General features: G+C 43.7%; 2 protein-coding genes across 2 annotated transcripts in view; one reads left to right on the top strand and one right to left on the bottom strand.

Moving 5' to 3' along the window:
- Nucleotides 1-25,485, top strand: part of LOC139305797 (pyruvate carboxylase, mitochondrial-like) — a 258,603-nt gene that overhangs the window by 151,404 nt on the left and 81,714 nt on the right. The window lies entirely within an intron of this gene.
- On the bottom strand, nt 628-18,331 carry LOC139305731 (leucine-rich repeat and fibronectin type-III domain-containing protein 4). Its single transcript, XM_070929672.1, has 6 exons — nt 17,746-18,331; nt 17,460-17,622; nt 15,315-15,485; nt 13,909-14,070; nt 12,375-13,109; nt 628-1,945 (listed from the first exon to the last, which is right to left on the bottom strand). The coding sequence occupies exons 1-6, from the start codon at nt 18,329-18,331 to the stop codon at nt 628-630; spliced, it is 3,135 nt and encodes a 1,044-aa protein (XP_070785773.1).

Raw genomic sequence — 25,485 nt, 5'->3', positions numbered from 1 at the left:
TGTTCGCAACAGTCTGGTTCTATTAGTGAATAGGCTTTACTGAGATCGACGCTGAGCTCACATCAGTTTTTTTCATCAGTCTCTGCTATATATCCTTTGTTCTGTTGCTCTATTGATGTTTTCTCTTGTTTGATTACGTCTCTCCCTCTGTGACTATATCACTCACATTGTCCGTTCTTACAGCTGTCACTCTCTTTGTCTTGATTTTTCTGAGTTTTGTTTTTGTGTTACTATTTCCTTTTCTATCTTGTACTGAGCTTGTGCTCAGCCTCGAGTATTTAAAACCGTTTTAAAGACTGTCACACGTTATGTTTCTCCTACTCTCCCCCTTTTCCTCTCACATCTCTCTTCCCATTTACGATTCCTCCAGTCACTCTTCAGGTCAACTATAAAGAGCCTCTTAAAAATCATCTCCTCACTTCCAGGTACACTTTCCCCTCTCCTCTCCATTTTTTTTTGACTTCTCCCAGGGCAAATCAGGGACCTGCACAAGTGAGACTCAAGTCAATTTTACTCTTCTCCCTTCCTCTGAACTCTCGCTTTCCTGCCCCCTCAATTTCTCCCCTGACTCCACCTCTTTGCCCTCCTCAAACCAAGATCCCATTCAAACTGTCCTCTCACAGCCCCCTACACAACACTTTCCTCCAGTTCTTCAGCACTCCTTCCATCCTTTCCTTTTTCCCTCCCCCTGTCTTTTACAGTGTGTGTTTTCCCAGTAGTGAGCCCAGTGTTAGAGTTGGAGTTGGTGGTGTTATAAGCGTGGATATATCCCCGTTGGAACTCGCAGTGTGCACCAAACCCCCCGGCACTTGCGGCCTCGTCGCTGGTTGTAGAAGATGTTGTGCTTGTTGTCGAGGCGCACTGCACCAGCATTCCATGAAGCGACTGGCTTCGCCTTGTCCAGATCACGCTCAGCCGCTTGGCGTAACTGACAGCACCATAGCGTTTGGCAACAGTCGCCGCAGCATCAGTTGCTAGGGCGACAGAGGAGCCCATATCCAGCGAGTGTCGCCGCTTGCTAACAGTCCCGCAAACAGGGCTTAGAGGGGATAGAGGGCTCTGATAAGCCTGTGAGGAGTTCCATTTGTCCCTGCCTCGGGGAGTGATTCTCCAGTCCAACAGCTCTGAGTCTCTCAGGGGTGCAGCCAGAGAGAAACTGGCACGATTGGTCAGTTCTCGCTCCAGACGGGGTTTTGGGCGGTCCCTGGAGCGTGACTGACGGGGCAGGGTGGATGGAGGGGAAGGGGAGTAGTAGAGGGGAGTTCTGTCACTTTCAAGGGTGTATGGCGGCGCCTTCTCCAGCTTCCTTTGCCTCACCACCAGTGCCATCTCACCTCCTGCCCCTGTTGTTGTGGAAACTACCCCCCCAGCTGAAAGAAACTGCTCCAGGTTGACTTTAGGCTTGGGCCTGGGCTTTGGAGGGAGTTTTGGTGGCAGAGAGGAAGCTGAATCAGCTGCTTCCTTCTCCTTGTCCTCCTCCCCTCCTCTCTTGGAAGGCAGGCCATTGGGCAGGACCACCATCATCATGTCCCCGGAACCGTTTGATTGGTAGCACCCGCTAGTGTTTCCCCCTTTGTCTCCACTCCCTACGCCTCCACCCTGACAGCAGGCCCCTCCTCCTGCCTCAGTGTTGCTATTGTGACATATTATGTGGTCGCCATGATTGCAGACACGGTGGCGAACCATAAGAGCCACAGTAAACACAAGTAGGGTGACGACAACAACACCGCCAACCAATATGGTGAGTGTCCCGCCCAGGAAATGGGCTTGGAGAGAGCGACATGCTGGGTAAACATCCTTGGTGGAGAACGTGGCACAGCCCAGGACTTTCGTTGCCGCTAGTGATGTGATTGTGTCATCAAAAATGGCCAGCACACACAGGTTGTAGTCCACACCAGAAACCAGGTTCTTCAACAGGAAACGGTCACTGGTCGATGGTAGAATTCTAAAGAGGGATAAAAGAAAAAATAGTATTGGTCAGTTAAATAAATAAGCATGCTGTGCACACAATTAGTAGTGAAATGTAAAATATCTGCAGTAACTTCAAGCCTAGCCTGAATTTTCGGACTTTTGTGGAACTAAGGAGAAAGGGTTGAATATTGTTGAAGAAGCAGAGGAAAGGAGGGGTGAAAGGATGGCTAGAAGCAGCGCAGGATTGGATACTGCAGTAGGGGGAGAGAGGGAAAATGAGGCTATTGATGGAGAGCGCACCCAGGGAACATGAAAAGAGAACTCTGTCTGCTCATTTGGAGTGCAGGGGTGTGTGTATGTGTGCGTGCTCGCACTTGAATCCCTGCGAGAAGCACACCAAGCCATTTTGTGGGACCTCGCATTTAAAAAAAGAGGCCATTTTAGGTTTAACGGTCAGAGCTAGGATTAACCTAAAGCTGGGACGTTTTGTTTTGATTAGAGTTTATTTAGGAAATGAATGTGTCGATGTATTGTCATCACAAGTGAGGGTGTGTTTTGTTGTATTTTGACTGCAAGAGGGTTCCAGCGTGTGTCTGTAATGGGTGAGTGCTTGCGTGGGATAATAAAGAGAGTGCTTTGAATGTGTCCTCATTTTAAGTGTTCGAGCAGCTAACAAACGGGGGAGAGGTGAACAATAGAGAGGGGAAAAAACAATGAAGGTGGTGATAAGAACAGAGGGGCACAGGCTTTACATAAGTTGTATGTGCTTGCTTCAGTGTGTGCATGTGTATATGTTTGTATTTATGACACACTGGAATAGAAATCTGTGTGTATTTGTATGTTGGTGGGTTTGTGTATGTGACATGCTAGGTTAAAGTGTGTGTGGGAGACTGTAGCACAGCTCAAGTGTCTGTTGCTGATGGGTATGACTTTGCCCTCTGCTGTCCAACCCTGTTGTGTGGGCAAGTGTGTGTTTGTGCACTTTTGTGTTGCCTCCGTGAATATTTTGTCAGTGATTTTCTTTTACTTTCCTCTCCTGCATTCTGTTTCTCCAATTCCCTCTTTTTCTCTCCCTTTTCTTGCTACATCAAAGGGCTTATTTGTATCGTCTGTTGCTAACCATTCCAGCTCCCTTCAGACTTGAGCTACATCCTATAAATGCCATCTAGTGTGACTCAGACACCGGGGGAGCCACTGCAGAAGGCCCATAACCTTAGTCTGTTTAAATGCATTCAAAATAAAGAGACAAAGGACGGCAACAATTCAGCCTACTTGTGATTTTCTTTAGTTTTTGAATTGGGTATAATTTAGCTGCTGTTACTTAAGCAAGTTTTACAAATGAAATCAGTCAGACAATTGTCATTTTCTGAACAAATGCCCAGAATATCAACTTTTGCACAGATATAATTTAGGGTTAAAAGTGCTTTTAAAACAACAGCGTGTTGCAAACTCAGTTACGCCTCCTTACCAAATCTCCTGGACTAATTTGAATGGCAAGCACCGGCACAGAAATACCCCCAAACTGCTCATTTTCAGCAGAAGCTCAATATGATTTGATAAGGACAATGTATACTGTCCGACACTCCCAAGTTCCAATATAATCTTAATGGTATTCAAAATCCACCTTATCCGGTGGTCATTAAGTCGTGCTTTCTAACACTGTCACAAATTCACTAATTAACTAATTCTCTGCGCTGACGCGATTTACAGACCAGGCAGACAACAAAATGAAACAGTGAAACAGCTAAAAGACATAGTCGACATTTAAATGGTCTAAGAAGAGGGTTTACTTACTCTTACCAGGAAATGCTGGTATCTAGTCTTACTGCTGAAACAGTTGAATACATTTGAATGTCTCTGTCAACTAACTCCCAGAACCTTTATTCTTCAAGGTATCAGGCAGCGCTGTGAAATTATGGAAACACTGATTATATTTCAAGGCCCAAAACTTCAGAGCAATAACTAAAATTGGGAAAGAGAGTAGCAAAATAAAGGTTTTGTAAGTACTTTTTATATTCCTACAGCAGAGGAGTAAGCATCTTAAGAAGCGAAATCAAACCAAAGCATTATAACCAAATATCTCAGGAATGAAAACCCAAAATGAAAGCCTGTCTCTGGCAATCAGCCACACTGGGGGATTGTGAATTGCCCCTGTAAAGTCCACTAGTAAAGACAGTGGGTGCTCAATCAGATTTGCCACATGAAATATGCAAGAGGCAGCACTCATGCCGCTGCCTCTGTTTCTGAATAAAAAGCCCTGGTCATATTATAACCTTATAAAAGGCCCTGAGAAATATTAGAGCGGTGTCAGTTCATCCAGAGCCTGTATGTGTCTGCGTATAATTGATAGAACCCGCAAGGCAAGAGAGATTTGACCATCACTGTGGGGAGTCGTGTCCTCCGTTGAGGGGCTGTAACAAAGGTTATGTTTAAATGGGTTTTCTCTTCCTTTGATTCACTGTCATGTTAACGCGTACTGGTTTCTCATGTCCTGTCTTTTCCCCTCTTTTCCCATGTCGCTCAGTGTCTGTGTGATTAATATCGCTGATATACTGTTGCATGCTTTATTGGATTCAGTGCTGAATAAGAAACTGTATTACCAAAGTCTTATACAAGCAGTATTTGAGCTCATTCCCTTTCTGCTTCCTGATATATGGCTGCATTATGAATTCTACTGCACCAAATGAATTTGTGTATATACATGGATTAACATAAAACAACGGAAAGCTTTTTGCAGTCTATACCATGTCTTATAAACTGGGACACAGCATCAAACTGTTCAGTCCTTGTGCATTGTGTGACCATGACTTGCACACACACACCTTGAGTGAATCCTTGAGTCATTTTTCTAATCCTGCCATTCAATACCCCCTCTTTTATTCACACTATCCTCCATCCTTCCCTCTATCCTTCTTTTCAGCTCTTTTTCGATCCTCCCTCCCTCAATCTATCCTCCTTATTCTTTCTCCATCCATCTTTTATGAACAGATTTCCTTCTTTTCGCTGATCAGTCCCTCACTCTTATCTCTCCATATCCTCTGCCCTTTTCACTGCATTGTAATCGCCCATCCTTTCTTTCCCTTTACCTACATTTGCAGTGTTGCACTCCTTTGTTCCATGTTCGACCTCTTTCTTGGCAGTTTTTTTTTTTTTTTTTTTTAACCATTTGACTTACGTTTTTAGTTATGTTCGTTCCCTCTGCACATCTCTGTCTCTTTTACCTGCTCTGTATTTCCTCAGCCAATCAGCTCTGCTCGCTGCAAATCCTTCAGCAATTCTCACCGGGCTCTACCTGACCTCCTAGCCTCTCTCATTTTCGCAGTCACTGTACTATGTCTCTATTAGCCACAGCTATAACCATGTACCATTATTTAGCATCCAAGGTCACTCCTCCCTCCTCCTCATCCTCTCTCCTCCTATCTTCCTTCTCCCTGCCACCTCTCTATTTGCCCTCATCTTATATTTCCAGCCCCCCCCCCTCCTCTCCCTATATCACTACTCTTCTCCTCCGCCCCACCACCCTTCCCTCCCTTATGAGATCGTGAATCACTTCTCTAGTTGTTTCTGCCACACTAGCAGTGAAAGAAATAGGCTTGCAAAGTCACTGAAATATACATGGAAGACTCGGACACATTCACAAATGCACACATCTTTGATACGCTGATTCACTACTACTCACTGCATTATGCATTTTTATCTACATTTATGCACCTATTGTCATATGTACTTGCAAATCTGCCGTCCTGTGGTGTGCGTACACATCATGGAAACACCTAAATCTTCAGTGCTCCTGAGACGATGTATGTATAAAGCGCATGGCATATAACTGCTGGTCTGAAATAAAATGAATTGACCGATTGGATTGGTTATGTCGAGGAGCCAGGAGTGGTGTTCTCATTACTCTCCCTGTATTTGCAGACACTAGCATTGTGTCACCTAACACACCCAAGAGTGTGTGTGTCTGTCTCTGTGCTTCTAATTACGGTTAAACCCTGCAAAGGCGCGCGCATACACACAGATGCAGGGAGAAAGTGAAAGAGACAAGGGAGTGCTTTGTTCAAGCTGGTGACACAGAGGCGAGTAATTATTAGTACCAGAGAGAGAGAGAGAGAGGAAAAAAAAAACAGTGATGGCAAGGGCATAAAAGAGTGGTAGAATCCTGTCCCCCTTTTCTCATCTTTCTCTGTCTTCCACTTCTTTTCTTGTTTCTCTCGCTTCCTCATTTCTTCCTCTTTTTTTCTCTCTGTCTGCATTACCAAGTGTGGTGATCTGACACCAGACAAGATTGGGCACAGAGAGCAAGAAAGACAGAGGAGAGAGAAAAAAAAATAAAGAAGAGGAGGAACAACAAAGCAATTATCTTCTCTTCTGGCTGACATCTATACTGCCCCTGTTTCCTTTTTTTTTCCATGTCATGTCTTTTGTTCGTTTACCCTTTCCTCCACTTTTGCTCTTGATTTGTTGGACTGTTTACTGTCTCGTTGGCTGTCTCCCTCAATTTTGTCTGATCTCTTCTTCTGTTTTTCTTGATCTGTCTTTCTGTCAATCCCCCACCCCCCACTCCCCCTTCCCTTCTGGATTTTGTTTCATCCCTCCTTCTGTCTTTTCGCTTTCCTTAATCTATCCTTCTCTCTCAGCTCTTCCTCATTTGGCCTGATTTTCCCGCCCCGCCTGATTCAGTTGTTTTCTCTCTCTTTCCCGCTCCCTTTTTTCTGACCTCCTTCTCCCCAATCCCCTAGTATTTGTCTTTCTCCATCGTTTCTCCCTTGTTTTTCTTCATTTTATTTTTAGCCACATAATAAAAGGTAGTATAAATCTCATTGTCCATCCCTCTCCATCTCCCTTACTCACTTTCCTCCTTCCTCTGACCCTACAGTATAATATATATTGAGTGCTGACCCTTTCTCTTTTCCTTCCTTCCTCTGCCTCTGATGTGAGTTGACACAAGTATTGACACAGTAGTTTAACACTTAATTACATCTTCCCCTGGGGTACAACTCTCAACCCCATTTTGTCCATCCCCTATCTCTCTCACTTCCCTCAATCCTCCTATCCGTCTATGTCCTTGTTCTTTTCTTCCCTCCCCCCTCTTCTTCTCTTCATGCCTCCTCCCTGCCCCGCTGTTTTATCTCTCATTACATCCTTATCTATGCCTGTCTCTGCTGCTGTACTTGTTTCTTGTATGATTTCTTGTATTGGTTAACAGGCTCATTCAGGGCTAAAATAGAATACTGATATAAGTTTCCCGTGCAATATCATATTGTACAATACAAAGAGCCAGATGTAACATGACAGAAAGCATCTCGGGGTGTTCGATTTCTCCAGCGGAGGAAAATTATTTGTATAGTTAACCACATAGTTTGGTGCAGCCAAGCAAATATCCTCTCTGTATATTATAAAATATATATATAGACTACACTATAGACACTCTTTGTCAAATATTAGTCAAAAATGCTACAGATAGTGGCAGCAAATGAGTAGTATTGCCATGCACCTAATATTTAGGTTCAATTTCTTTAATCCATTCATTTTCTTCTCCTTTTGTGACTCATTGCTCTCATCTGTCTGTGTCTCAGCATGCTCCTTTCCTACAGCTGTCAAACTCTCACCCTGTCCTTTTTAACTGTGCGTTCCTTTTCTCAGACTCTACTTTCATTATTCTCATTATTTCTTAAACTCTGCATGATTTTCCCTCCAACTTCCTCCTCTTTTTGTCCTTGTGATCATTTCTGTTCCCATTAAATTCTGTGTCAAACTTGGCACTTTGACTGCCCAGCAGGAAGGTCGATCCTGTTGTGACTGGGGCAACATTGTGAAAATTGTCAAAGCCCTTACACTCCTGCCTGCACGCTTAGAAGACTTCTGAACCTAATAAGAAACTTTTGGCTCTGACATGTACAAGTGTCATACAAACGCCCCCGCTGACAGACCTCATGTACCATTAGTGATCTTTTTTTTTAGAAAAGGTACAAGGTATCTACAAGCATCAGTAAGAAAGCAACAGACTATCTCATGTAATTCATAAACAGAGTTTGGACTGAATGACACCTGTACTGTGCAATGTAATGCAATTCCTATGAAATAGTCCTGCAACAAATAATAGATGTGAAGCGCTGAGTGGTGTTATGCGCTATTTACTTTATGTTTGATGGTTTGTGAGATAGGCAGACAGGAGATAGTATAAATAAATAACTACCCCTCTATGTGCATAGGGTGGCCAAAATAACAAGAACCATAACTACACACAGCCTCATCAAAAACTTTAACATTACCAGCTTCACCATGATGGGGGGCTTTTGGATCGTGTCCACCTGTAAGTTGTGTGGTGGTTTACAAAGTGAACTCTTCAGCTCATGCCTTCATGCATGGCCTGTGAAATAGGAAATTAGAAACTGGTAATCTTGCTGAAATGACAGAATTTTCTAACAGATGGTACCACAGAGGTCGCTTTACAAATGCTGCCTCATTAACATGGGGGGGACATTCTTTCTCCTGTTCTTTGTCCTTCAGGAAGGCTGTACCCATGTGTGGGCAAGAAAGACATACCAATTTGGTAATTACTAACATTCAACCAGCAGCCTTCGGAAATCCTTGGTTATTCTATTGCTGGGCTTTTCTCACATTGTAGGATCAAGGACATTTTCTCGTGCTCAAATCAAAGTGAGGGACTGTAACATTGTGGCAAAGCTCCAGGAAGGAGGCTCAGTTGAAGGTGTCAGGGGAGCCGAGGGTGACGGGGTGAGTGGGGCCCAGCGGATGCCACATGGACGACATCCCACCTGGCACTGTCACACATGCCATCAGAATTAGACAAGCCATGCTAAAATGGAGGCTGGTGTTTTCTAGCATACGGCTGACCTTTTAAAGATGATTAAATCTGGCAGCCACACAATGTGCTCTATTGTTCTGCAATGTCTCTCTCTCTCTATATATATATATGGTATATACCTCTGTCTCACTATGTAGCTCACTTTCTGTCGTTTGTCGGAAACTATACTTGTTTTCTTTCCTTGCCTGCCATTCTTAAATCCTCTCTGTTTTCCTCTCTTTCTGCCTCTCCTTCCTCAGCTCAATTCAGTTGGGCTGGTGTGTTTTCTCCACCTGCCAAAGCACACATACAGCAGCAGCAACAACAACAACAAAATATGAACACAAATCCCTGATAGAGAAAGCATGAAATCTCACTCATCCATTCTCTCCTTTTGAATTCATAAGCCAGACTCCCTTTGGCTGACTCCTTTCTTCACAGTCTTGCTAGCTGGTGTGATATTGCGGTTGGCACGTTGATAGCATGATATAAATGTATACTGGAAAACCCTGGCTGCAGGGTGATGATGCCCGCTTCCATTTCCGCTCTATCTGTCCTTTGAGACAGATTTCCCTGCTTCCTCCCTCAAAGCCCTCAGACGTCTTTGGCTCCTCTTTTAACCTCCTTTTTCTCTTTTCCTATTCGGTTCAGAGTTTATGTCTCAATTTCACCTTTAAGATAGCCACTACGTCCCTATCTCTCCTTTGAGACACTCTCCTCCCTCTGTTTTGTTGGCGACGTGATTTGTTTAGAATTTAATCGAACTTCAGATCCCTTACTCCCTCCTCGCTGAATTTCGGCATCTCTCCCGTGACGCCAGTTGCCTCGGCTCACTCTTTGCCGCTTATCTCTCCTCTATTTTGCTTCTGTCTGAGACTTTTTGTGTCTATCAGCATTTTCTTGTCTCGAGCTGCACAGCCGAGCCCTCGCCACTACTAATGCTGCCGTTCCATTATTTCTTCCCTCAGAGAAGGACACTTTACATGCGTCTCCCTTTTTATTTGCAAGAGCTAAACTCAGCCAGGACAAGTTGGATTTACAAACAAATACTAATACTATCAAGTTCAATGTTTTTGTTGAAAATTTGTCATAGGTACAGCTCTTGTGGCACTGTAGCTGAGGTAATCTCTGTTTGTCTCTCTGAATTTATATTCTTTGCTTCCTGGAGATAATGCACCTTTACGTGATGATGTTAGCAAGCCAGCTCCCCTATTATTAGAGTATTTTCTGTAGAGGAATGAACGCAGCTGATCAGCAAGGGAACTAAGATCTCATTCAGCTCATTCAGTTCAATCATGTAATTATTTCTCCATGTGTAATTGCCACAAATGTGTCGTGGGACTGTACAGAATCTGCACTCGTCTGTTTTGATGTGGCATTTCAATGAGGCATCTCTTCGCCTCTTCGTCATCCACCCAACCCTCTCCCCAGCAATGGATTGCTTAGCTGTAGGGCTTTCACCACACCGCCTACTCCCTTGTGACATTATTCCTTTTTTTGTTTTTAAGGAGTCCTTCCCATCTCTTTGTCTTTTTTCTCTTCTACTACATCGGACCTGTTTCCCCTCCTCACTCTTTCTTCCCTATTTCCATACCCAGGTGTATTTCTGTTGTGTACACACGTTGTCTCTCTTACTCTATTTCGGTGATGGATTTAAATACCTCCCCTCCCTCTCTCCACCCTTGATTCCTTACTTTCTCCTTGAGGACCATTTGAGCCCACCCCTCTCTCTTCTCCCCTTTATTGTCTGTCGTTCTCTCTCCTTTCACCCATCCTTCTTTCATCTCAATCTCTCCCAAGGTGATTTGGGTAGAGCCCATCTCCTATCTTCCCCTTCTCCCTCGACCCCTTTCCTCCTCCTTCTGAAATTCCTTCCTATCTTAAAATTCCCCCGTTCTTCCCTTCTGGCTCTATCCATCACTCAAACTATTAGTTTCTCCTCCCCATCTGTCTTTTTTCCATTCACCCTTGGCTACCATCTTCCTTACTTTCCCTCAATCCTTCTGATTATACCTGCACACAGTTTTTCATATTTCCAATCATCTTTCCATCTGCCTGTCTTCTCTGTCCTCTCCCTGTCATATGGTTTGCTCCCTTCAGCCTTTCTCAGTACCACTTACAGCTTAATACGATCTTATCTGAGGAAAACTACATTCAATCTCTGCATTAGTGCAGAGTGAAATCAAAAACAAAAATATCAAATAATGGCATGATGGCAGTCCCTCCAGAACCTCCTCTCTCCTTCCCTTATTCCATCTTACAGTCACTGTTTCAGCCACTGTTTTACTGTAGTAACAACCACACACATAATGTTTCATCAGTCTACAGAAGCAGTAAACTTTGAATGCATGCAAGCATAATTCATGTACAGTGGAGTAGTATTGTACACGTAAGTACCCAAAATAGCTAAAACCCAAGCCCCACTGTCATATTTTGAAACCAAGACAAGACAAGAGATATCTTGCATCCATCCATCTCAGACTTATTTACTCCTCGTCACAGTTTCACGGTGCTAGCACAGAAAGTGTGGAACTCCTTTTTTCATTTAAAACGAAAAGGTTTGTGTTGAAACTCTTTGCTTTGACTTGTTCCTCCTAATCTTCTTGGCTCTCTTTGGATGTTACAAGTGACTACAGTCTTACTCCTCCTTCTTTCTTTTTGCTGGGCCCACAGCTACAGTATACAAATTGGCTCACAGCAGCGCATAGAAACAGAAAGTGAACAAAGATTGGCAGCTTTGCAAAGGCTTTCTTGGGCATGCAAATTTGCTTTTCACCTCCATGTTTTTTTTCCCCCAAAAACCTATCCTACCCCTTATAAATCAGGGTGTGGCAGTGGTCTCTTAAATAATTTGTGATAGCAAGAACACCATTGCAGCCCTGAACCTCAAATCCGGTCTTTATAAATGTTTGATTCTTTTTCTTCCTCAGAGAGCATGGCGAGTAAACATTGACAATGAAGTGTGAGGGAATCTCATTTTAAATGCAAAATGACTTGGCTTACTGAAGGTTTAAACGTTACTTCAAATTAAGAATGACATGTCGCATCAAGAGCCGGTCTTACTCATCAGACGTGTCCATTAATACTGGCACATGCGAGATATGCTATGCAAAAAATGTCTACAGACATATCTTGCATTCAGAGTCAGACACTATTTATTTGCCTTTGGATGTTTTCATATGAGCCCCCCTCCCTCAAATTCCCCTTTATTCCCTCAGTGTTCATCCACTTGCCCTCCCATTCTTCTCTCATCCATATGCACTGACTTATCCACCTGTTGGGTTTTAGTGTCAAACAGTGATGGAGATGAATTATTAACTACCGTCGCCCCTCTATCCCTTCATCTGTCTCCCCATCCATCCTTCCCTTGAGCTATCCACCCGTCCATGAACAAGGTGAACAGTTGCACTACTGAAGTGTCATGCTGTAATGGATAAATATTTAAGCAGATTTGCATGAAAACAGGATAGGCACCTTTTGAGGGAGGAAGACACTGACAGTCAAAAAGTGATAGATAGAGGAGAAGCTGTTACTGCAAGACGATAACAGATACCTGTTGGCAAGTATCTAAGCTAATAGAAAAGGAACATTTCACATGGGCTCCCGTTGTTTGCATAGTGAGTTATGTCCATGACATAGCAAAAGTTGGACTGACCTGTAGATGAGGGTCTCGTCAGCGGTGCAGTTGTACTGTATCTGATACATCCAGACTGCGTAAACTGTAGACAAACGCCCCAAATCCCATCGGACCTGAGCTGAGGTTGACGTAACCCCTTGTACTCCAACCATCCTTCCTTCCTCCTCGCCCCCCTCGACATCCTCCATGCTCCCTCCGTCAACTCTCTCCCCTTCGGAGGCCCTGCTACTGTCGCCTTCTTCATCCTCCCCTCCACCTCTTTTCCCATCCTCCACCTCTCCTCCACGTCCTGCGCTGTTGTTAATCCCTCCGTTTTTCCCTGTGCTGATATCCGAGGAGCCCGGATCGGTCCGTAAAATCCCATTGGTCACGTTCCTGTTGTTTTTGGTGTTCACGTTGTTATTCCCTGTGTTTCCGCCTGCTCCGCCCCGGTGAGGCAGGGGGATTATTTTCAGGTCCACAGTGGCAGTCGCTTCGCCTGCTGCATTTATTGCAATACATGTGTATGCCCCGTCATCCCGGGCAACTGTTACTAAGATATCCAAGGTCCCATTGCTGAAGGAGCTGGTCCGGGATGAATTCGCAATGATGCGGTCATCTGGTGAAACCCAGTGGATTACTGGCTCAGGGTCGCCAATGGCACGGCATTTTAGCGTGGCTCGCTGGCCTTCCAGCACCCACAGCTTGTGAGTGTGACGGGTGATGAGAGGTGGTTCACAAGTAAACTCCTCCTCAGGAATCGACCAGAAATATCTGAGAGACAAAGGGAGAGAAGAGGCATGAAGCCAATGAGAGAGAGAGAGAGAGAGAGAGAGAGAGAGAGAGAGAGAGAGAGAGGGAGGTGGAGAGCACCAGGACCACCTTTTTGGCTAAGGACAGGAATTTGTCTTGTTTTAACCCTCCATGGTGGGTTTGGCAGATTAATGAAGTACATTAACCTAAAGATCTATGTACTCTTTTAAAAATACATTTAAGGGTAAAGGTCAGTAACGAACAGTCTGAATTATTTCCCATTCTACTCTGCAGAAAACAAGACTAAGCAAAGAGTAATTAATGGTGGCAGCGATGACAGATGACAACAACAGATGCTCATTTTGCTCCTCAATCCTTTGTTTTCACTTTTGACTGCATGGTTAGACTGGAAAATTCCAGCAGAGAGACGCAGGGAGGAGAAAGTGTGAGGTATCAGAATAATGACTGCAGCAATATCACATCCTCGTTTTGAAAACACAGTCTTTAAGGCCTACCCGTGCCAGTTTTTGCTCCAGTTCTATTCTTGCACACATGATGATCCAATTAAGATGTCATAAAATGTGAGGCCTGTAATTTGATTTCTGCTAAAACAGGGCAAGAGTAAAATCTTGTAGGACAGATTGGCCTTGAGACAAGGTTGGGAAACACTGAAGTATGATATTCATTCAACCTGAGACTATTATTTTGCTTCCACTGACATTGACAAAGGTTTCAATGATTAAAAGAATAAGGAAAAACAGTTGGTTCTAAAACTTAATGTGTAAGACAGATGATCCTTTGTCCAATTCATGATGTTTACCTTCCAGCCAGGTGAGCAGGTGTGGCGCACGTCTCCATGTCGTCTCCACGGATAAGCCGCCGTAACCATAGCAGTTCACAATTGCAGTGCAGCGGGTTCCCACCAAAATTTAAGCTTATGACAGCATTGTAGGGGGTGGGACTTATTGCACCTGTCTGTGACCTGAAGATGACAGTGGAAAAGGTCATCAGTTCACTGTAAGCCTTAATGGACTTGAAGTTGATTTAAATGCTATATTCTTGATTAATTCAACCTATAAATAGAGATCAGTCCATTTTGGACTAACACTATAAAAGCCGTCTTACCTCATCCTTTATGAATATAAGCATGTTAATCAACAAGTTTGAGCTTGAAAGTCCAAATAGCAGAAGTATCTTAACATTTTCATCAACATTTTTTTCTCCCTAGTTTTTTCACTTTTTGTAAAATTATAGCAACTTCGCCCTTTTGTCACTCAAATTTTCAAGGTTTTTATCACCATTAAAAGGAACAAAAATACATTTGCTATAAAGTTAGGTTTTGGCATCAGCCAGTTGGCAAGAGCCTGCTGCTCAAACTGAGAGAAACAAGTGATTTTGAAAATGGTCCACAGCAGGCGGTTACAAACCGACCCAGGAGCAATACTTAGCAGTAGTGCTGTTATAAACATCTTGCAGCTGGCCTGTGCAAATTAAAATTGGAATAATTTGCAAATGTCAAGGAAAAAACAGGACTGTATTAAACTTACGAAGCAGCTTTCTGCAAGATGGTTTTAAAGACTGTGGCTGTAATACCACATATGAACCGTATGAAATGGCTGTGCTGGTAGGTACCTTTAAATGACAGTGTTTTGTAAAGCTCTCAACAGCACAATCAGCATTAATTGTAAAGGACGTGAGTGCAAGTACACAGATGCCGTGTCACAGCTGGACTGCGATAGTTAGTTGGAGCCTAGTAGAGTCACCTCTACAATCTTTCTTTTTCTTAACCACCCTCATTACTTGCCATCACCATTTCCAAAGTTGAAAATGTATGACTAGCCAATAAGTGGGCACTAGAGACCTATAAGGTCCTTATTTATTTACCTTGCAGCCTCTTGCTCCTGTGGCTTTCTTTGCCACTGTCTCATTTCTATATGATGTAGAACAAAAAAGGGAAATAAAATGAGAACATAAGGTTCGGTTTCCTCATGTATTCCAGTCTGTGGACTGGTACGAGTGAAACGATTTATAGTGTTATCTACAATACTGGATATGGATAATTAGATGCGGAGTGAGTATGATAAAGGAGTGACTAATGATTTGACAGAATGTCTGTACACCAACGCACCCCTGTTAAAACCCACTTTGGTGGTAGTGTCGTCTGCCACAGAATATTTCCACTAAGCCACTTCTTAGAGAAACATGAAAGACAAGCTTAAGAGCTACCTTGCAAAGAGGGGATCAGGAGGTAGGGTTCGAAGCCTGTTGGAGGTCATATCCAGTCTTGCAAGCTTATACAGCTCTCCAAAGACTCCTTCCGCTATGTGGTCTATCAGGTTATGGTCCAGATTGAGCGTGTGCAGACTGGCCATGTTCTGAATGGACTCCCATGGTACCCTGTAGCAATGAAATAGAAAAATATTTAGTGATTAATGTTAGATTAATTGAGTAGATGAGTGTGCTGCTTTTAGATCAAAGTTTACGCTCTATATTCTGAGCAGTTTCCTACTTTCCTTACTCTGCAACAAACAGGAATAAGCAAAGACTAATTAATGGTGACAGCAATGAAAGACAACAACAACAGATGCTCGTTTTCCTTCTCAATCCTTCACTTTTTCTGGGTTTCACCAGTCCCATCTGTGACCCATTGCTGTTGTCATTTAGTATTCCTTTTGTGCAGACATTCACTTAGGAACCGTTTTGGACAAATTAGTAAGTCAAAAGTGATGACTGAGAACCAGAAAAATAGAATAAATGTGAAGTGATGTCGGGGTCATACCTGCACTGTTGATTTCATCTTCATGTTTAGCAGTTTATAAGCAAACACTGTAGCACTCTGTGCTGAACACAAAGAGACACCTGCTGCTACTCAATATCACACATTAATAAGTTGATTTCGAAGCTTATTTGGTTGACAGAATATATTGCGTTGTGTAATGAAATTAATGCAATAAATAAATTATTGATGGCTACAGCAAACAGCAGAGGGTCACTTTCTTTGTCTATACAGTAGAATGTCTCTCGACAATAGACATGTGAGGGGAAAGCAGTACTAGGCTTAATGATTTATTAAATCATGTTTGTGGTGTAGATTAGAGGTGGACAGACAGACGGATGAATGAAGCAGGATATTGTAGCACAAGCATGCCTCTTTGATATAATCGAAATTATTGTCCACAAATATTTTCATTTTGTTATTAGATTCATCTTACAAACAGGCCTTGATACATAACAGGAGTCGGATGAAGGTAGTGCAGAAGTCAACCAATAATAAGGTCATAACTTCTTTTTTAATGAATGAATATGGTAGTTGGCAATTCCCATCTTTGCTGCATTGCTCAACCCCAGTGTCCCAGAAAGTTAACCACGTGAGATCAGTTCAGGTTCCAGACTTGCTCTGTAACACTGCTAAAAGCAGTATTCGAACAAATCTAAGCTGCAGGAGACACCAGGTGTCCCTCAGTTTCCTTCACAATTAAATTACACCGGTGGGCCTCCCCACGTGGATAATCTCTTCCCCTGCCTGAAAAGAGTTCCCTTATGACATGATCTGTTTCCAGTTTTGAGCATTTTTAACCTAGATAAGAAAGAATCAATGACGCAGGCTCATTTTTAATCTTAGTCTGTAAAGATTCCTCTCAGTAACCCGCAACAAAGGGGCAAACAGCAGTTGCTAATGTATGCATCATTAAAACTCTTTACACTTTTCTTATGGCTTGGTGGAGGTTGGAAACAGGCCAAAGAGCTCCTGTAGAGGAGACAAATGAAACATCTTAATCAGAGCTGACAGCCAAAAGCTGCTGAATTCATCAACGCAGTGGGACACTATGAAGAGGAGAATAGGGGATTGATAGTGAATATCGTCATTGTTCTGACTTATTGTTTGGTCCAGAGGAATAAGTAGTGATGCTGTAAGTGTCTCCTTTGTCCTAGATAGAGATGACTGGAATACCACAGTGTGCTAAAGAATGAACCATATGGAATAGCATAAGCAATGCACACTCACAGTGGAGTGAGCTCAGAAGTGTGCTCATCAAATCTTAGCAAGATCGAAGTCAAAGAAAATTAGGACCTCATCAAAATTGATTCGCTTTCAATTTCCTGAGCTTTTAGTCCTCTCCTCCCAGCCTCAGCAGATTGAGATGGTTTCTCTTCATCGTGTTTGCTGACTCTGGCATGATCAGACAAGGCGTTCCCACTGTGCCTTTTACATTTTGTGAGCTGAGCTGTGTGTCGGCGGCATTGAGACCGAGACCTGAGCACAGGAAACTCTAGAGTATTACTGTGTGTTTCCACTTAATAAAACAGAACAGAGTAGATTGTGTGAATGCACGCTGTGTGTGGGTGATCACAACCGAGGCAAAAGTTTACCTTCTGAGGTTATTGTAGGACAGGTCAAGGTCTTCCAGAGTGAGCAAGAAGTCGTCAAAGGCCTGGGAAGAGACTTTGACCAGCTGGTTGTTGTTGATGATCAGGTGTTGCAGATTTACCAAACCTGCGAGGTCCCTGGGTCCAAGTATTGTCAGGCGATTACCTAGATACACAAATATAAATAATATCGCTGAAGGGTTTTAATTTTGTTTCTGAATATTTTACCAAATTGTCATATCCAAGTAGTTTAAGTCAGCAGGATTGTAGGATTACTATTTTGACTCACCATCCAGATGCAGCGAGCGCAGACTCTCCAGGTCAGCAAAGGCCATTGGTCGGATTAGGTGTATGGTATTCCTCGACAGAGTCAAATCAACCAATCCGGTCATGTTGACAAAGTCAATCCCGCCCACTTCCGTGATGAAGTTGTCAGCCAGTCGCAGCTCGACAGTGCGCCGGTCAACGTGCGGGGGGACAAACAGGAGGCCCTTGTCGGCGCAGAGAGTGCTGAGCGACTCTGAAAGGTTTCGACACACGCAGTGGAAGGGACAGGCCGAGACCACACCCCACGTCTCCCCTGCTCCAATCAGAGAAGGCAGCAGGCAGCATGTGACCAGAGTTAGCCAGTGAAACGCCGGGAAAGGGACAGAGTCGGGAAGGGTTCTTTTCGTAGCCCTGGGACAGGCGCAGTGGACGAGATGGGATGAGGAGGGCAAAGATGAGACAAGGAGAGGGGGGAGAAGAGAAAGAGAGAGGACGGATGGAGGGACAAGGGAGGGGAATGTGGAACGTTCTGCCCTTTGTTCGGGGTGGAGGTGTGTGTGGGACAGGTGTTTTTGTCTGCGGGGATTGAGGGGTGGGGGGACAGGCATGGTAGAACGCCTGGCGATCCACAGACCTGGAGGGAGACAAAGAGGGAGAAAGAGCAAAACGGGTTTTAGACTTGTTCCCTTGTCAGACATTGTTTTATAAGAGTTATCTGATGTGTGTTTTTATGTCTGGTTTCCCGTCTTCCACCTACTTTGACTAGACAGAGCTGGAACGAGCGCCTGTTTTGTACACATGCATACTTGTGTGGGCCAAGGCCTCCTCTTAAATGAGTACCACTCTGCACTAATGCCCACTTCGTGCTTCACAGCTTAAAAAGATCCATATTGAGAAATGGTTGATGCCCCTGCAACAAATACTTTCTTGGTGTACCTCTAAAATGTACACTTGCGAGCATAAACACAGTCCCGTGTACCTCTTCACCACTACAGCTTATTGCCTAGCAACAACATCTCAAAAGACTGAACACAGCCAGTCCCCATAGTAACAGTTACCTAGAAACCTGTGCGAGAGGATTAGAGGAGTGTTACATCATCGGACCCCTTTCTTAAGACTGTGGGTCAGGGAATCAAATTGGGTCACCAGCCTATCAGCCTTGATTCCACAGCAAGACTCAAGTCAAGCACAATGTAGGTCTCAGTAGGCTCAGTGAAGTGCATCACATGCAAGGGTCCCATTGTAATCTCAGACATGCAGAAAATCCCCCAGTGAACATACGCTTTGTGCCCAGACATCCCAAAATACAGCTATGTGATGATAAGGTATAGAGATGAGTCACTGCCATTGATTGGCATACATAATGGTTGTCATAGCAACTGTAACCTAGATACAGAGAGAGTGACAGGGAGTGTTGATAACAGTCACAGCCGTGGTGACTAGGGAGAGGAGACAGAGGATGAGACGGTGAGTCAGAGACAGACAGACACAGAAGCTAACATCATCATGGAGAAGGACGGGTGTATTTTTATGTGGAGCAATCTGGAAACTTGTGCAGTGGAGTAGGACCTTGAGCACGGTGATGATATAATGATATATAACGTAAGCAACCTAATACTTTGAGTAACGACCAGACATAACCTTATATCATGCTGACTTCACAGGTTGATGCAAATTGCTGGCTCAATATTTTCCATTAGATGCTAACTTTGCTCTTTCTGCGTGAAACTAGGAGAGGGTTCACCATTTAGCTCAGATGCTGGAGCAGTGTTGATATCAAAGCACAGGGGTTTCCAGTAGCATTTTGCATTCCACTCCCCACTACATGGTTTCGCTTTGGTCTACTTCCAAAATGTGAGCTCTATTGGCTATATTAGACAGGCTACAGTGTCCCATTTTTGAAACCTTCAGTCTGCATTGAAAAGATAAAGAAACCTAGTGCTTCAAATGATGATGAATGTTATCTCAGGTTCCTAAACGTTGTCACTGTTGAAGCAAAGACAAGGAAGGAATAATGATGAGGATAGATTGTACTGTATATGGATTACTTTAGGCTCCAATGAATGGTATCATTACTTCCTTAATGTTGTGCATTTCCTTTTGAAACAGGATGTTTGGGCAGATCCTTAAACCATAGTTAAGGAGAGAAATGCAGTTTGATTTGATAGGACGGGCAGACACATTTTAATTTAATAGGCTACAATGACTGAAGTGTTAGAAAACACTGCTTTTATTGTCAATTTTTGCTTTTTGTTACTTAACTCTAACTACTTGAGGGGTGTTTGGTCGCTCTAGGGAGCTGTAATGACTACCAGGAACTCTTTTTCAAACCAAGCCTAAAAATATAACTCCAACACACACTCCAGCTTAGCAGTGGCACCACAGATAGTTATTTCCTTATGTCTGGTGTCATCAGTTTCAAAAAATGGTAAAAAAAAAAATTGCTTGCAGCAGGAGAGGGTTGGGGTGAGCAGGCGGGGGGTGGGGTGGGACAAAGTCACGAATGCCTGCAGTGACAGCCAGTCCCCAGGGCAGTCGTTGGAAGTTGACTGCTCCTGAGCTCCTGTGGAGGCGTGCATACTAAAAAGTGAAAATGCTCCGGCAAAAGTGAAATGCCGCTTAAAAATGTGTCTACTCTGCGACAACCCCTGAAAAGCCCAAACGTCAGGTGTTGTTGCAGAACAAGCAGGGCACCTCAGTCCTGGCTCGACTAGCCTACCCCCGTACTTTGCTAATGCTTGCTCCTCAGAGAGCTTACTTTACCCCCACTCTGAATGTCAAGGCGCTCACACGCTCTCCTGTTGTGTGGTCTCCACTCCTTCATTTGACCTTTATCTTTTCCCCATCTTTTTTCCCCCTCCTTTACTTTGTCTCTGCCCTGCACTTTCTCCCATTTTCTCTTACTGTCTCACCTCCTCTCTCCTCTTTCTCCATGTGAAAGCCTTCACATCCTTCTCCTTGTGTGATACCTACCCACACCCCCATCCCCCCCCCCGCTCTCTTACCTACCTCTCCTCTTCTTCCTCTGACTCTATTATTAGGGATTGCTCTTTGTTTCTTCGCCATCCATCCTCTCCCATTTATCTCGCACTGCAGTGCTCCTCCTTGTGTTTTCTATCTTTCTCTATCATGTCTCTCCATCCTTGCTCACCTTCCATCTTATAACCCTTTCCGCCTCTGGCTGCTCTGTAAATTTCTGCATTTTCTTTCTTTATGTCTCATTCCCTCTCTTTCTTTCTTTCTGTCTTGTCTGCCCTTGAGGCAACCTGAGTACGACAATGTTATCAGTCATAGCTCTACCTCACCACCTTCTCCCCTCTTTTTTCCCCCCTCCACCTCCTCCGCCTCTATCTTTTTTGTCTTGTCTCTCTATCGTTTGCTGACTGTGCTGCCCTCCGTGTCTCCTTGCCTCTCCTGCTCCTACTCCCAGTCACAAACTATGCACACACACACACAACCTTAGATCCTACGTGCCACACACGCGATTTTGTTCAGTCCTCTGACATCCTCTGCCTGTCTCAGAGGCACGCTCCTCCTTGCTCTTCCTTTCCTCCCTCACCTTCTTCATTTATCTAACTTACTCACCCATCCTTCCTCCCTACCTGCTTCATCTCTTGATTTTCCCATGCCTCTATTTTTCTCCCTTACCTCTTACTCACTCCTTGCTGCTTTCTCCCACTTCTGCATCTCCCTCTCCCCTTCATCTCTTGCTTTTCCTCTATTTAGCAGATCCCATTTGCAACTAGTGCAGTGCAGTATTGAAGCTTTCTGACACACACGCACACAAGTTGGCTGTAACCGATCCGTCCGCTTGGTGATCGATCTGACCCAGAGAGATGGATAGCACCCTGTCCCATTCGTTTACACTCCTCCTCTTGCTCTCTCTTTCTCTTTAACCCTCTTCTTCCATTCCCTCTGTCTATCTTTTCCATTTAAAGGTGGTAATCATACATGTAATTGATTTTTACGGATTTGTATTTGTTAGGGGGGCCACTTTGTATAGTGTGTCTTGCTGTCACTATGTACTCGCTTGCTGCTCGACTACTGCAGTAGTTTCCAATAAAATGTAGTGGACAGCAGTTAAGCAAATGTTTGAAATTGTGGCAAAAAATGTGAATCAGTGTGAACCTTTTTATGCAGAAATATTCAAGAAGATGTGACACTTGAGATTAGATTAGTCAGTTAATCAACTCACTGATATAGCCATAGGTTCTGTTCTAGATATTGGATACCACAAATCAGATTACCTATAACGTAACACATTGCTGCTTCAATACTTCCTCAAGTCACTATTTCAATTTTCTCTGGCATTTATGAAACTGCACTCCTGGTCAAAAACAGGTTTTGCACCTAATAGAATTTATGTACACTGGTGGAGGGTGTCATAGCTTTTCAATTCAGATTTTGTCTTGCATAGTTTTTTCCCTTTACCTGCTTCCTTGGTGTGTTTCTTGTGCTGCTGCAGCACTTGAATTTCCCCTCTGGGGATCAATAAAGTCTTATCTTACATATTGTACTGATGCAGCATACAGGTGCAGTACAGTCTGAGTTTCTGCACGTGTCTATGTGTGCACAGTCACCACCATTAGCTAGTATCTACACTTAATGTATAGCCTCACCATGTTTGTCTCGCGTGTTCCTGTGGGTGAAATAATGTGATGTTTCCCTGCACTTAGCAAACCTTCACTTGCTAAAAGTTTGCTGCTGAATTTGCAATAGGAAGGGAACACACAGATGTGAGCGTGCACACAGAGTAAATTTCTCACTCCCTTGCTCACATACACTCAAAGCAGCAGGCATCGCAGGGTAGCAATAAGGCCAAAAGCCCTTTTGTGTCAATCTTGTTTAATACTTTTGGGGAAGGAAAGAATAAAGAGAGTCAGTTAATGAAAGATAGATGATAGAGAGACAAATCACAGAGGAGAGGACAGAAAGGCAACGTGAAAAGCGATCAGACAAAGTTAAAGAAAGCCCTGTGTGTGTGAAATGAAAGTACATGTGCATTTGGCTTGGTGTTTGCGTTTTGAGAGAGTGTGTGTGCTCCTAGGCATAAGTATCGTATGAGCGTCCGCAGTCGCTGAAGTTTTTCTTTTTTTCTTTTCTTTCTATTTTGGAAAATCTCTTGCTACACTACCCTGCGCGAACCCTCAACCCTCCAGAGAGCAAGAAACAGGCGTGATGGAGAGAGCAGAAAGGCTGCACGAAGTGAGCGAGAACACGAGCTAAAAGCGTCTGTGGAAGGAACTGCTCAGTACCCCCGGTGCTGGAGCACGACTCAGAGCTGCGCGGCTCAACCTAACCTCACCCTAACTTCCAAAAGTTTCTGTTTAAACACCCACCACAGCCCCAGGGGGGGGGCAGCTTCTTTTTGTGAGGCCAAACCCTGCTAAATGTGAAGCTGCTAATAGCTTTGGAACGATGAATTTGAACCCGACCCAAACCCATGCAATTAAGAGAAGCTCCAGGCATGACGTAAAAGCTCTAATGTCTGTTTGGAAGTATCTTTATTTCACATGGAAGGCCTATTTCACTTAATTCCCTTTTTGGTCTCAGTCTTTAATTCTCCGTCGACTATTATAAATGTCAGACCCTCTTACATGCCAACCACAATTAATAGTGTTAATAAAATCTGTGTGTGCATTTGCATTTATATTTTCAAATCTGCATATTGGCGTATGCGTTTGTGCATCCTCTCTGGCACGCGCAAATGCCATTAGCCCATAATCGACTTAAATCGACTTAGTGAATGTTGCAGTGTTTACAAACAAGGGGATTTGTATTAGCTCTCAAAAGCCACTTATCACAAGCGCAGTAATCCAGAGATCTGATTGGAGTATGAATAGGTACTCTAAATCACTGACAGTCACCACAGCGTCATGAAGAGGGTAATGTTTGGCTACTGGGGGCAGTTGACAAGTTGAAGGTAGAAATGAATGAAAATGTTTGAAAAAGTGACGTTATTTGACTATCAAGACATATTGCTGGCGCGCATTTTGACATCGTTTGATCTGAAAATACACACAAGCTCTACTGGCACAAAATGCAAGGATGAAAGATGGAGGCAGCCTTTCATACACACACAGAAATGATTTCAATCATACCAAGACTTCCTAGCATCCCAGCACTCTTACTCATAATCCAGGCCCTCGATATTAGGTGAACGCTTGCATACAGAAACAACCGCCAGCATACCAAAACAGTCTTCCCACACAATCATAATTACAGGGATGCCGACACATACACACACTCTCTCTCTTTAGGCAAGGAACAAAAGAACGCCCACATAGCCTCTTCGTGCGGCAGTCGTGTGTACTGTAAGCCCACTCATCCTTTTGATAGTATCACTCCTCTGTCATTCCTCTGTCGTTTTCTATCCTCTTTAGTCATCCACAATGTATGGAAAGCACAGGAAGAGGGGTAGCAGTATTAGATATGGAAACGGACAACAACTGAGGATTGCAGAGAGAGAGAGAGGCTAACTGTGTGAAATACAGTGAGGGGGAGAGACAAAAAGAGAGGAAAATGGGAGAAGAGTGCACAAGATGGTGGAGGGAGGGGTGCGAGATTGGAGGAAAATGAAACCCAGTCGTGTGAAGAGCTGAAGATGAGCGGAAAGGAAGGCAGGAAAGAGCAGGAGTTGTAGAAAGATGGGAAGGAAGAGTGATGAAGAGTCGGCGTGTATGAATGCGTGTCCTTAAGCGGATGGTCAGAGAAATATGTAAAGGCGATAAACGGGTGAAGGCCGCCATCCATCACTGTCAGAGAGAGGGATGAGGGAGGGAAGAGTGGATTTGATTAGGGAAAGGGAGAGCTGTGTTAAAGATGAGTTTGTGAGGCATCACCATCATGATGGTGGGAGAAGCAGGAAGACAGCAGAGAAAGGCTGACAGACGGGGGTGAGAGGTAGAGGAGGAGGGAAGATGTAGCTGGTCAAGTGAATGACAGTTAAGTTGTAAAGGATTGACTTGGGACATATTAACTGATGTTGAAACTTTATTACCACAATTTGGCCGTCACAGTGGTCGAAAGTCTTTTATGAAAGCATTAAACTTATATCAGAGATCAGAAATTAAAAGTTCATTGTGAGATAATGAGGAGCTGTGCCCTATTTGGATTTAGATGTGAGAAGATCATTAGCTTTCAGACAGACGGCTTTCTTTTTGTCGACCGTGAGCCTCTCAAAAAAGAAAAGAAATCTGCAAATGTCAGCCATTAAAGTGCTTGATGTGTACCTTTTCAATCTGTACAGTCATCTGTTTTTTTCCCAGCTGTATGGGTAGGGGGCACTGATGGAAAAAGCTCACAGAACCCCTGAGGTAAATAGTAGAAGTGAAAGAAGAGAAATTGGAAATCGGAGAAAGGAACTGACGTGTATGCTCTTTAAAATAAAAAAGACTACCGTCTCCTCACAGCAGGGCTCCACAATAATGCAGTGCTTCTGAAATACTCCCCTCAACTAATTCCTTCCAAACCTTTATGTTGTGTTTGAGAGAGAAAGAAACAGCCAGTGTATCCGTGTGTGTGTGGAGAGAGCAAGTGTCTGTATCAGCATGTGTGTACACATCTGTATGCACGACCCTCTCTGGCTAAATCCTGTTGGAATCCATCCTATTTGGAAGATTTTGATAATTGTTTCTATTCCTGGAACACTGCACAGTCAGATTTTTAGATTTTTGGGTTGTTGTTTTTTTACATCTTTGGAAAACTTCCACCTCCACATCAGTTTAGAAAATTTAAATGCTATATAAAGACCTTGTTTTTG

The sequence above is a fragment of the Enoplosus armatus genome, chromosome 23 (assembly GCF_043641665.1).
Source record: "Enoplosus armatus isolate fEnoArm2 chromosome 23, fEnoArm2.hap1, whole genome shotgun sequence".
Taxonomy (NCBI): Eukaryota; Metazoa; Chordata; class Actinopteri; order Centrarchiformes; family Enoplosidae; genus Enoplosus; species Enoplosus armatus.
The sequence above is the reverse complement of the archived record's forward strand: the minus strand, read 5'-3'. Positions and strand labels throughout refer to the sequence as shown.